Source organism: Crocuta crocuta, unplaced genomic scaffold, assembly GCF_008692635.1.
Source record: "Crocuta crocuta isolate KB4526 unplaced genomic scaffold, BGI_CrCroc_1.0 scaffold408, whole genome shotgun sequence".
NCBI classification, from domain to species: Eukaryota; Metazoa; Chordata; class Mammalia; order Carnivora; family Hyaenidae; genus Crocuta; species Crocuta crocuta.
This window is the reverse complement of record NW_027527444.1, coordinates 522280-533489: the sequence shown is the minus strand read 5'-3', so window position 1 is coordinate 533489 and position 11210 is coordinate 522280. Positions and strand designations below refer to the sequence as shown.

The window sequence follows — 11210 nt, the reverse complement described above, 5'->3', positions numbered from 1 at the left end:
ACTGAGCCTATAGGTGCCACAAAAGAGAATCTTAAGCAGGTTCTACATCCAGCTCGGAGCCTGCTGTGGGACTTGAGCTCATGACCCTGATCATGACCTGTGCGAAATCAAGAGTTGGGACGCTTGGCTGACTGAGCCACCCAGGTGCCCCCATAAATGTCCTTTTAGTAAAAACAAGCACGGCAGTCTCACTCTTTCTTAGTCGAATCTAATGGTAGATAAAAATAAGTTTTGTATATTACCTCAGGGAATTTTTTTTAAATGTTGAAGATACAGGGGCGCCTGGGTGGCTCAGTCGATTAAACGTCTGACTTCAGCTCAGGTCACGTTTTCACTGTGAGTTCGAGCCCCGCGTCGGGCTCTGTGCTGACAGCTCAGAGCCTGGAGCCTCCTTCGGATTCTGTGTCTCCCTCTCTTTCTGCCCTTCCCACACCCATGCTCGCACGCTCTCGCTCTCGCTCTCTCTCTCTCAAAAATAAACATTTTTTAAAAATTAAAAAAATAAAATGTTGAAGCTACAAATAAGAAGTCATCGGACTTGTAGATGTTCACAGAATACTAATAATAATCCCTCAGTAGCAAACACTTCACACTTCAAATAACCGCCATTAATTGTCATGCTCAGCAGCACGGGAGGCTTAGGCCAGTGGAGGCTTAGCTGGCAAACCTACAGTCTTAGCATGAGCTCCTCATTCAAGGGATAATGGTAAGCAGCTCAACCAATCATGTCCTCTCTCTGGACTTTAAAAATGTTATATTTATTTTAGGAGAAGAGAGAGAGAATCCCAAGCAGGTTCCTCACCATCAGCGCACAGCCTGATGCAGGGCTTGAACTCATAAACCATGAGATCATGACCTGAGGTGAAATCAAGAGTTGGACGCTCAACCAACTGAGCCACCCAGGGCCCCTTCTCCCTGTAACTTAAATGGAAGAGATAGAATTCTTAGTTTCCAGGGAAATGAAATTGGGGGGAAGGACACACAGAGGGAAGGCAGTGTGCAGAGACAACAAGATAGAGGTCCTGAAAAAGCAGAGGAGGTATTGATTGGTAGCACAAGTTCCAGACAGTTAACAAGGGATCTCAATCAGTAGAACTACTTTGAATTCAGAAGCACGCCCACATCCCCCACCACGTTCCCGGAAGGGCTGGCCGCAGTCAGTTCCTTCCCTGTGAATTCATACCATCAATCCCAAATATTTTAGGGAGCCTGGATCATTTTTTAGACCAAATCCATTCTCTCCATTCTGGAATAATGGAATCTTCAAAATGCCGGGGTCTGACCTTAAAGGCTTTAAGGCCGTTGGAAGATTTCTTTAACGACTTTGTCCTTTACAACAGCACTGCTCAGCCTGGACCCGTGATATGTCAAGGCTAAGGCGACACTTTCAAACGTTGCGAGGCAATTCACAGTAAGAAATACATTTTCTGCTGATGCAGAGGGGCCCATGTACCCCAATGTTCATAGCAACACTTTCGACAATAGCCAAATCATGGAAAAAGGCTAAGTGTCCATCAAGTGACAAATGGATCAAGAAGATGTGGTTTATCTATACAACGGAATACAAGGCAATGAGAAAGAATGAAATCTGGCCGGGGCGCCTGGGTGGCTTAGTCAGTTAAGCGTCCGACTTTCGCTTAGGTCATGATCTCGCGGTTCGTGGGTTCAAGCCCCACGTCGGGCTCTGTGCTGACTGCCAGCTCAGAGCCTGGAGCCTGTTTCAGAGTCTGTGACTCCCTCTCTCTCTGACCCTCCCCTGCTCACGCTGTCTCTCTCTCTCTCCTAGAAATAAAGACATTAAAAAAAAATTTAAAAAAAAAGAATGAAATTTGGCCATTTGTAGCAATGTGGACGGAACTGGAGGATATTATGCTAAGTGAAATAAGTCAGGCAGAGAAAGATACCATATGTTTTACCTCATATGTGCATCAGGAGACACTTAACAGAGGACCTTGGGGGAGGGGAAAAATAGTTAAAGAGAGGGAGGGAGGGAAACCAGGAGAGACTTGAATGCCGAGAACAGACTGAGGGTTGATGGGGGGGGGGGAGGGGAAGAGAGGGGGGGGGCATGGAGGAGGGCACTTGCTGGGATGAGCACTGGGTGTTGTATGGAAACCAATTTGGCAATAAACTATATTTTAAAAAGTAAAAATTAAAAAATTAAAATATGTAAATGACACACTAAAAAAAAAATACATTTTACAACAGACCCCAGTATGCAAAACGTATATAACCCCTCTACAAGTATATATACACACAACCCTAGTCCCATGAAACAATACGAAACGATATTTAGCGATACCAGCAACCTATTTTCTATTCGGCTCCTCTATTTAAGAAAAGAAAAGGTAACACCCATGTGTCTGATTTCACAATTCAAAATTGTGATTTTCAGTTCAAAATACTGGTAAGGGGCCTCCAAATTCTCAGGATAAAAGTGATACATCTTCCTAGAGACTTCAAGACCTGAAGTTTTTAAAAATGTCAACTAAATATAGAGGAGAATGCAAACGCCATTCAGACAAGACACTGACCATTCAGACAAGACACTGACATGCCCAGATATTTCACACGTCCAGCTGGTGTCTAGGACTTCAATCTGAGGAGCCCCTAGGATGTGAACACACACTCTCCTCCGTGCGGACAGCTCGGAGCCTGGAGCCTGCTTCAGATTCTGTGTCTCCCTCTCTCTCTGCCTCTCCCCGGCTCGTGCTTGGTCTGTCTCTCAAACATAAATAAACGTTAAACATAAATAAAAGATAAATTTTTTAAAAAAGTGGTTCAGCGGGGCGGTGGAAGGATTCTGCCCAAATGTCAGTGTTCTGACTCAACAAGGCATATTTATGGGATGCTCACCTCTAAATCTTCATACCTAGAAATCCAGTCCTGCCAGCAGCTTCGGGGGAATGGGGGTTCTCCTCTGTGTTTCCTGGGAAAGGCAAGGGGCTGTGATCAGCAGGCGATTGTCCCAACACTGTCAAACAGCCTGAGGACTGTGGGGGATATTCGTAGGAGTAGCCAGAATATCTGCTTCTTTAGCAACCACCAAGGGCAAGAAGATGAAGCATGATGGAAATCTCCGGTTTGAAAGGTCCCCAATCGCAACCTCATTTCTCGGGCCTGGCCTTCAACTTCATTTTCCGTGACCTCCAGCGCTGGCCTCCCATCCCATACTCCCAACAGTGGTCCGACCCAACCGCCCTTCGCTGGCACTGCTGGAAAAAGGGGTTGCCCGTGTGCCTTCTGTGGGAAACCCGGCGGGGTGCCCTTACCGGAGAGGCCAGCCGCAGCGGAGGGCAAGCCCAACAAACTTGACTCCCCCATGGAGTCAAGGATGGTTCTGGAACATTCCCAGCCAACCACAGCTTTAAGTTTGCCCACTGAATGGATCACGCAGGTGTTGACAAGTAAAGAGGTGCCGACTCGAGCTATTTATTTCCTGCGAGGTGTGCCGGGCTCACCTGCGGCAGGGTAGAGACCAGAAGTCGAGAGGCACGTGTATTTTTGGTGAAATGTGTAACATTTTGAATCAATGCATATTCTTCACACGGTCCTTCATCCATGGGTGACGCCTAGTAACCACCTACAACCTCAAAGCCAGACTTCCTAAGTCTAAGAGTGAAGGGGTTAAAAAAACAAAAAACGTAAAACCCGACCAAATCAAATTCGAAAAAGCTGCAGAGCCCAGCCGGCAAGAGCAACGTGCCTCGCGCCTTTTAAGGGCTCACTGGGCGCGAATCCACCAACCGCTCAACGTCCCGCCAATCACCAGACACCTCACAGCTTGCCCCGCCCCTCACCCTGCACTAACCAATCACTGCGGAGTCACCTTCCTCCGCCCCTCCCGCCCACTCCCAACCCCTGAGACGTTCGAATCCTTCAAACTTCACTCGCGCTCTTGCGCGGGGTCGCAGCCGGAATTTATTTTTAGCTCTGGGCCAGCAGCCCCGCCCTCGGCTCCGCCTCCTGGCCGCCCCCAATCGGAGACGGAGTTTCCGCGCGTCATCGCGCGGGCGGGCGGCAGCTATCCAATCAGCGCCCAGGGAGAACTGGCGTAAGGAAAAGGCGGCGGAAGAGGGTGGGAGAGTCATGACGCAGCGAGTTTCAGTCGTGACTTTTCCGGGGGCATCTTGGCGTCCCCTCTGTTTCCCCTTAAAGTAAAACGTCGCCCGACGCACCTCCGTGCGTTCCGGGGGCGTGGGTGGCCGCCGGGGCGGGGGGGGGGGGGCCGGGGCNTGTGCTCCCGGCCGGAACCGCCGCGGGGAGAAATCGCACCTGTCTCTCCACCTTCTAGCGGCTGGCCGTGATCTTGCCGGCGGCCTTTCCGCCCCAAATTCAATAAAGTCCGTGGGATTTTAACAAAGGGAACGGCACCTTGGGGTTTTTTTCCTCTCCGTGGTGAAGTTCAGCGTTTTAAAGAAAACTGGGGACCTAAATTGAGGACGTTTGCCTCCTGAGGGCAAGTTTCCCACCGAAGAAACCCAAGCCCTCTTTGCAAGCCCCCTAGATGTTGCCACGACCGAAGTAGGAAGGCAGAGAAAGCGAGATCCCTGATCTCTCGGTGTCCTATTTTTCTTCGGGGGGGAAAAAAAAATAAGGTCAGATACTTGTAACCGGGCTGTTGAAGTAATTCAGAAGTTTGTTGATTTTTCTCCCCCTCCCAAAGGTTGACATATATATTTGAAACTGTTCCCGGCAGTCGCCGTCCTGCGTCGCTGAGGTGGTCTGGGGTGGGGTGGGGGTGGAGGGGGCGCCGGAAAACGAGTGAGGAAACAAAACCGTTGAACTTAACCATGCTTCAGGGCGAGGCTTTATTGTCTTTGACAACCGGAAGCCTGGAGAAATTACGTTTATCTTTCCGTGTTGTTTTTAAGAAGTAACTGTCTAAGGAAAATGTGCACTTGATCGTGGAGGGGGGGGGTCGGCGGATCGGGAGGTGAAAGCGAGGGTTTGGAGTGTGCGGGGATTGCAGAAGGAGGCAACAAATAACTGCCTTAGGAAAGCTTGTAACTGCCGGCTACCCCATTGGATGAACTCCCCGACTCCGCTTTCCGTTCTGCTTCCTCACCCCCATTTTCCACCGCCGGTGCCAGGGTCTGTGCTCTTTGACCGGGATCAGCTACAGCATGCTTACTCATCCTTTTATCATCTCTCTCAAAGTGCTGGGTGGGGGGGAGTCCTAAGACTGGGGGGGGGGAATCAAAGGCTGAGAGATGCTTGTGTAGAGATAGGGGGTGCCAAGAGCCCGAGGATAACTCTATGCAGTGGGAATTCGGAGGCATGCAGTGGGGGGAGTGGGTGAGGGTCGTGTTGGCTGCAGCTCCAAAGTAACCTTGCTTCAGATGGAGGCGATTAAAAACCACTAGCAGCCCCCTCCCCAAGTGCCCAGGTGGATTCTGACCTTTACTGGCAGCCTGAGTCACCCAGCCCTTGCTTCCCTGTTCTCTTTATTTCCTCTGTATTTGGAAGAGTGGGACTATGACCTGTCCTGGCTCTTGAGTGAGTTCTGATCAGAAACGTAGTGCCTCGGAATAACTGAGTTACAGGTGACACTTACCTGGGCTGCCTGTTTGCAGCCTAAAAGGATGTCCTAAAGATACTGACTCAACTGCTTGAAATCCTCCAGATGGTGATTCTGGTCTTCAGTAATAAGCAAGTCTAGCGTTTTATCGCGGTTTTGCTAAAGGAGTCCTTAGGTCCAGCACTCCGTTCTGTTTTGTCTTCCATCTAACCCTCATCCTCCTGAAAACCCAGATGTGACCAGTCACCCCCTTAGCCTTCTCTTCCCAACATGTATTTTAGACTGCTGTCGAAATTCTGTGCTCATTTAGCCTCCAGTGGGATACGGAGTTAAGTCCTGCTCCCTGCCTTCTGCGCCATCAGTCATTACTCTGTCCCACTTCAAGGGTAGTGATGATTAAAGTAAAAGGTATTTTGGAGAGGTTAAATTGCTCGCAAGCTTCGCCTTTGATTTTAAAGTTGTTTACCTTTGTTAGGAACCAAGGCGCTTTGTGGTTTGCGGGTCTCTTGTTTTGCCAGCAGCAGAAAAGGAAGTCTTGGCCACTTTGGAGAATTACTACGTATTCTCGTTTACGGACGTGCTTGCTTGAATGTGGCCGTACTAGGGAAGTTTGAGTATATGTGTTTCTGGGTTGTGTTATTTTTTGACGCTGAGCTGTTGTGTCCTATTGACTGAAGGTAGAGAATGGTAGAAAATGGGGCGCCTGGCTGACCCCGGAGAATGCGACTCTTGATCCGGGGACTGCGAGTTCCGGCCCCCTGTTGTATGTAGAGGTTGCTTAAAAATAAAATCTTTTTTTTTTTTTTTTAAAGGGTAGTAGCAAAAGGCTCAGCTAGAAACCGCATCTTCCTTAGAACGTTCACTTGATTAAATGTCTTTTGCCAGTTTGACTAGTAGGGTGCTTGTCATTGTGACTATCGCGTGCCACCAACTTCGTTTTAAAAGTTTGCCTTCAGATAAAACTCAATGCCATGATTGTTTTACTTGGCTTTCAAATTTTGCATTTTGTTAAAAACATTGATAGAACTCCCAGGGAGGACCGTATAATTCTCAGGTAATTTATGCAACCCTTTTTCCTGAAGTGCTTTTCCTGTTATTTACAGTGTTAAATTAAGCCTTTAAGGACACGTCACCTATAAGGCAGTGGGGCTTTCTGGGAGTGCTTTGTATTAATTGTTCCAGTCGTTCCAAATGTTCGAGCTCCCTTACATCCATTGTTCTCGTCCAGCTCGCAGTCTCGTGATGGGAGGTCACCAAACTAAATCCAGCCAAAAATAGAGTGTCAAGGTAACTATTTTCAAATAAAATCTGGTACATCCGTCCCTGGAATCTTTAGAGATAATTTGCTTTACCGTCGATAATCCTGCTTACCATTAGACCATAATCAAAAGGTGTTTGGTCATATAGAAGTCTCTGAGGTTAAGCAGAGGGAAAGGATCACAGGAATGTGAAAGATCACGAGAGAGAAAATGAAACAGCTCTGTGGTTTGGCAAACGACAATTCAAAAGTAACTCAAATTATTACCTTGTCAAAATATTGTAGGTAGCAAGGAAGATGCACTTTTTAGTTGAATACTTCATAGACAAAGCGGCATTAAATCTGTACCCAGTACAATACAATCCAACTATATTCTTTTTTAATTAAAAAATTTTGTTAATGTTTTTATCTTATTTTTGAGAGGGAGGGAGGGGCAGAGAAATAGGGCCACACAGAATCCGAAGCAGACTCCAGGCTCCAGTCTGTCAGCACAGAGCCCGACCCGATGCTGGACTCGAACTCACAAACCGTGAGATCATGACCTGAGCCGAAGTCAGACGCTTTAACTGACTGAGCCACCGGGGCGCCCCAGAATAAAATCCAACTGTATTTCGATTTACTGTCTTTTTTAATTACCCCATTCTTTTCTGACACATTTCATTGAAACTGATAAAAGGATAGCATTCTTTGCCATATACAAAATCTGCCGTCACACGAAGTTGTGTGTTAAGGCGCTCATAACATTTGGTTGTGTGCTTGTGGGTAGGGTGACCCACCTATAGTGACCACCTTCTGTTGACGCTTGAAATTAATGTAGGTTTGTTTGTTTTTCGGCTTGGTTTTGGTGCTGTTCATTGGTTCTGTTCAAGAGAATCATCAGACCTTGGATTTGTGATCATGGCAATTTCAGTGCCAAGTGTTATTTTCATGTCCCCGTGGATTACATCTATCCGCAGTTGCCTTCATCAGCCCATAGAGAAACCGTACCTATCGACACGCACCCCCTCCCCCCGCCAACTCCCACCCTGCCCTCCCGCCCCTGGCATCCGCTAACCTTCCTGTTTCTGTGAATTTACCCATTCTGGACATTTCATATAAAGGGAATCATACGTGGTCTTTTGTGATGGGCATCTTTCACCTAACATGCAAATTTTCAAGATTCATCCATGTTGTAGCACGTATCAGTAATTCCCTTTCGTTGCCAAATGCTATAGAAGAATTTTTTCTGCTCTGTTCCGTTGAATTCATTGAATGGAATGCTTTGAATGAATTTTCTACCCATGACTGGTTTTGTAACGTCATAGCTTGGTTATTTTGAAAAGAATGGTTCACTGTTCTGCAAATCCTTCAATATTTTGAGTCATTCCAACATACAGACTTTTTAATTTTTAATTTTTTTTTTTACTGTTTATTTTTGAGAGAGAGAACGAGTATGAGCGGGCTGGGGGCAGAGAGAGAGGGAGACAAAGAATCGGAAGCGGGCTCCAGGCTCTGAGCTGTCAGCACAGAGCCTGACCTGGGGCTCAAACCCACGGACCGCGAGATCATGACCTGAGCCAACCGACACTCAACCAACTGAGCCACCCAGGCACCCCAACATACAGACTCTTTCGATCACGTTTTTAAATAATTGCCATCATTCTCCTTAGGAAAAAAACGTAAATGTTGGGAAGCTTGAAGCTCACCACGTGTAATGCGAGCGCTCCCAAATCCTCATTTCCTCCCTGAGACTTAGAATTCGATCGTTAGCAGAGTTCTCCTGTCTTACCCGAAGTGACAGCCTCATTTCTTTCATTTCGAGAAGACACGCGTCAGACGCTCACTTTTGAATTCATGATAGTTGGTCGGTCACTCTTGCGAGTGAAAGTGACGCCCCGCGAGAAAAGTGGCTGTTTTCTGATCGCTTCCCGAGCAGCTGCACGTGAGCTTTTCCTTGGGCCACACGTCCTACATCAGTACTCAGGAGCGCTTTGTGTAGACCTCCCGTTTTGTCACACAGAAGGTTAAGACACACTTTAAGGGTCAAGATAAAATTCATCATTTTTACCACTTTCTCCAGCGCACTGTTGCGTAAAACTTGTTCGTTTTGACCGCGGCCGTACGGTTGTGGAGACTCCGGTGTGTAATCCCTGTCTTGGTTCGTGCATTGGTACGTTGCTTTTGCACTATTAGTGCACATATGAACCTAGTGGAAAAGGCAACTGGTGTCTTGGTATTGAAAGAAAATCGTGTTGGAAAGGCCCCCTGAAAGGGTCTCAAGGGACCCCTAGCATTTCTCTGACGGTACTCTGAGAATCCCTGGACCATGGGGTGCAGAGAGCTAGGCTGCTGCTTGCTCTCGGGCAGAATTGACTCGAGAGTGGCCGCATCCTGGTTGCTCACGGGGGTGGTTACCACGGTCTTCGAGGAGCCTTCCAGAAGAGGCCCTGTCACCTGTAAGAGACAAGGAGGGTGAGGCAGGAGAGCACTTCCAGGAATCAGGGCGGCTAGCAGAGAGCGTGGTGGGAGTAGGCAGTGAAGTCGGAGAGGTAGGCGGGGCCGGATGACCCCCTTGCGGGAACCTCAGGGGACCTTTCCTTCAGTCGGGAGCAGTGAGTTCCCAGAGTAAGGAGAGACTTGTGTCACTGAAACGCTAGTGGACTTGGCCTCTAATTGTGATGCAGCTTGGGGTCAGTGTCAGTTTTTGACTTGGTAACAGTGAGATTCCCAGAGATTAATAGAAATTGGTCAAGGGTGGCAGCATGTCAGGACCTATGTGCAATAACACAATTTTCCAGTATAAGCATCAGGATTGGGGGCAGGGAGGACAAGCACAGGCAGCAATGTGATCACAAAATGAGAAACAGCCATCCCTACCCGTGATTATGTAGTCCAAAATATACTTTTTTTTAAAAAATGTTTAATGTTTATTTTTGAGAGAGAGACAGAGCAGGAGTGGGGGAGGGGCAGACAGGGAGACACAGAATCCGAAGCAGGCTCCAGGCTCTGAGCTGTCAGCACAGAGCCTGACGCGGGGCCTGAACCCGTGAACCATGAGATCATGACTCGAGCCGAAGTCAGAGGCTTAACCAACTGAGCCACCCAGGCACCCTAATACTTTTTTAAAGTTTATTTATTTATTTTGAGAAAGAGAGGGAGAGAATCCCAAGCAGTCTCTGCACTGTCAGCGCAGAGCCCTACGCAGGGCTCAATCCCACAACCCCGGGATCATGACCAGCTCCGAAATCAGGAGTCTTAACGCTCAACCAGCTGAGCCACCAGGCACTCCCTACAGCACTTTTCTTAGTGGAAGGTCTAAAGTAAGGAGTTAACAACTTTAATATTGTCCATGAGCGATTGTATTTAGTTATTCGAATAAGTCAGAGCTGAACTTGAACATGATTGTGCAAGTTAAAGCATTATGAAATCTTCAGTGATCACTCTTGAGAGAACCTTTATTCTTAGTTCTAGAACTGTTTACCCTGAAGTAGCAAAGTAAGCCTTGCGTGATCCAGTTCTCACAGTCCATCTTAAACTGATAACCTATCAGAATGCAGACTGGTGGATATCTTTATCATGAATTGCTTGATTGATTTAGAAATGTAATTTAATATCTCAAACAGAGGTCCTGGAATATCATTTAAAAATTTTTTTAAGTTTATTTATTTTGAGAGTCGGGACGGGCAGAGAGAAGGAGAGAGAGAATCTCTAGCACGCTCAGTGCAGAGCCCAGGGCGAGGCTCAAACTGACCAACTGTGAGATCATGACCTGAGCCGAAGTCGGACGCTTAAACCGACCGAGGCACCCAGGCGCCCCAACGTTCTTAAACGTATATTGGGCATCTGATAAAAGAGTTCTGTGTAGGACATGGGAGTTTGAAGTCTACATTGAGATTAATTTAGAACGGAAGTTAGAAGCCTTGTATTTCGCTCCGTGGGTAAGCGAAACCTGGGCAGTTGGAGGATCCTAATAAAATCAACTCCCTCATGTCCTTGACTGCTTGGTGGCCCCCTTACCTCCCTGTTCCGCTCCCTCATTTCTCTCTTTGTTGTGCGTACTTGCTTGGAGAAGGACTCCTCAGGGACTTTTGAACCAGAAATTGGCGTTTCCACAAGATTTGTGATCCTGCTTTTTTTTTGCAAGATTAAAAGTCGAATATTAACTCTACAGCGTCCTAGGGAAAATTTCTTCACGTCGAGATGAAAATATTGGCTCTTACAGTTCATACAGTTCTATGAAATGAAAATGCTCTTCTAACACTTGGCATTAAATCTAAACGCATCTGGCTGATACTTCATGGTTTTCAAATCTAAATCACACTTGGAATATTCTAAAGAGAATGTTTTAAAGTGTAGGTTCTTTTTATTTTCCCCTCATCGCTCGTATAGATGACTAAAAAACACAAGTGGCAGAATTCAGCCGTGCTGGCCAGCATCGAGAGGGACGAGGGC

The 11210-nt window shown here is 47.2% G+C and overlaps 1 protein-coding gene across 1 annotated transcript in view; it reads left to right on the top strand.

The window, feature by feature from the left end:
* Window positions 1–3066: 3066 nt before the first annotated feature.
* Window positions 3067–11210, top strand: part of RHEB (Ras homolog, mTORC1 binding) — a 42071-nt gene continuing 33927 nt past the window's right edge. The window contains exons 1-2 of the mRNA XM_077761589.1: window positions 3067–3296; window positions 3867–4054. Coding sequence (XP_077617715.1) covers window positions 3067–3296; window positions 3867–4054 — 418 coding nt within the window. The remainder of the gene's footprint in view (window positions 3297–3866; window positions 4055–11210) is intronic.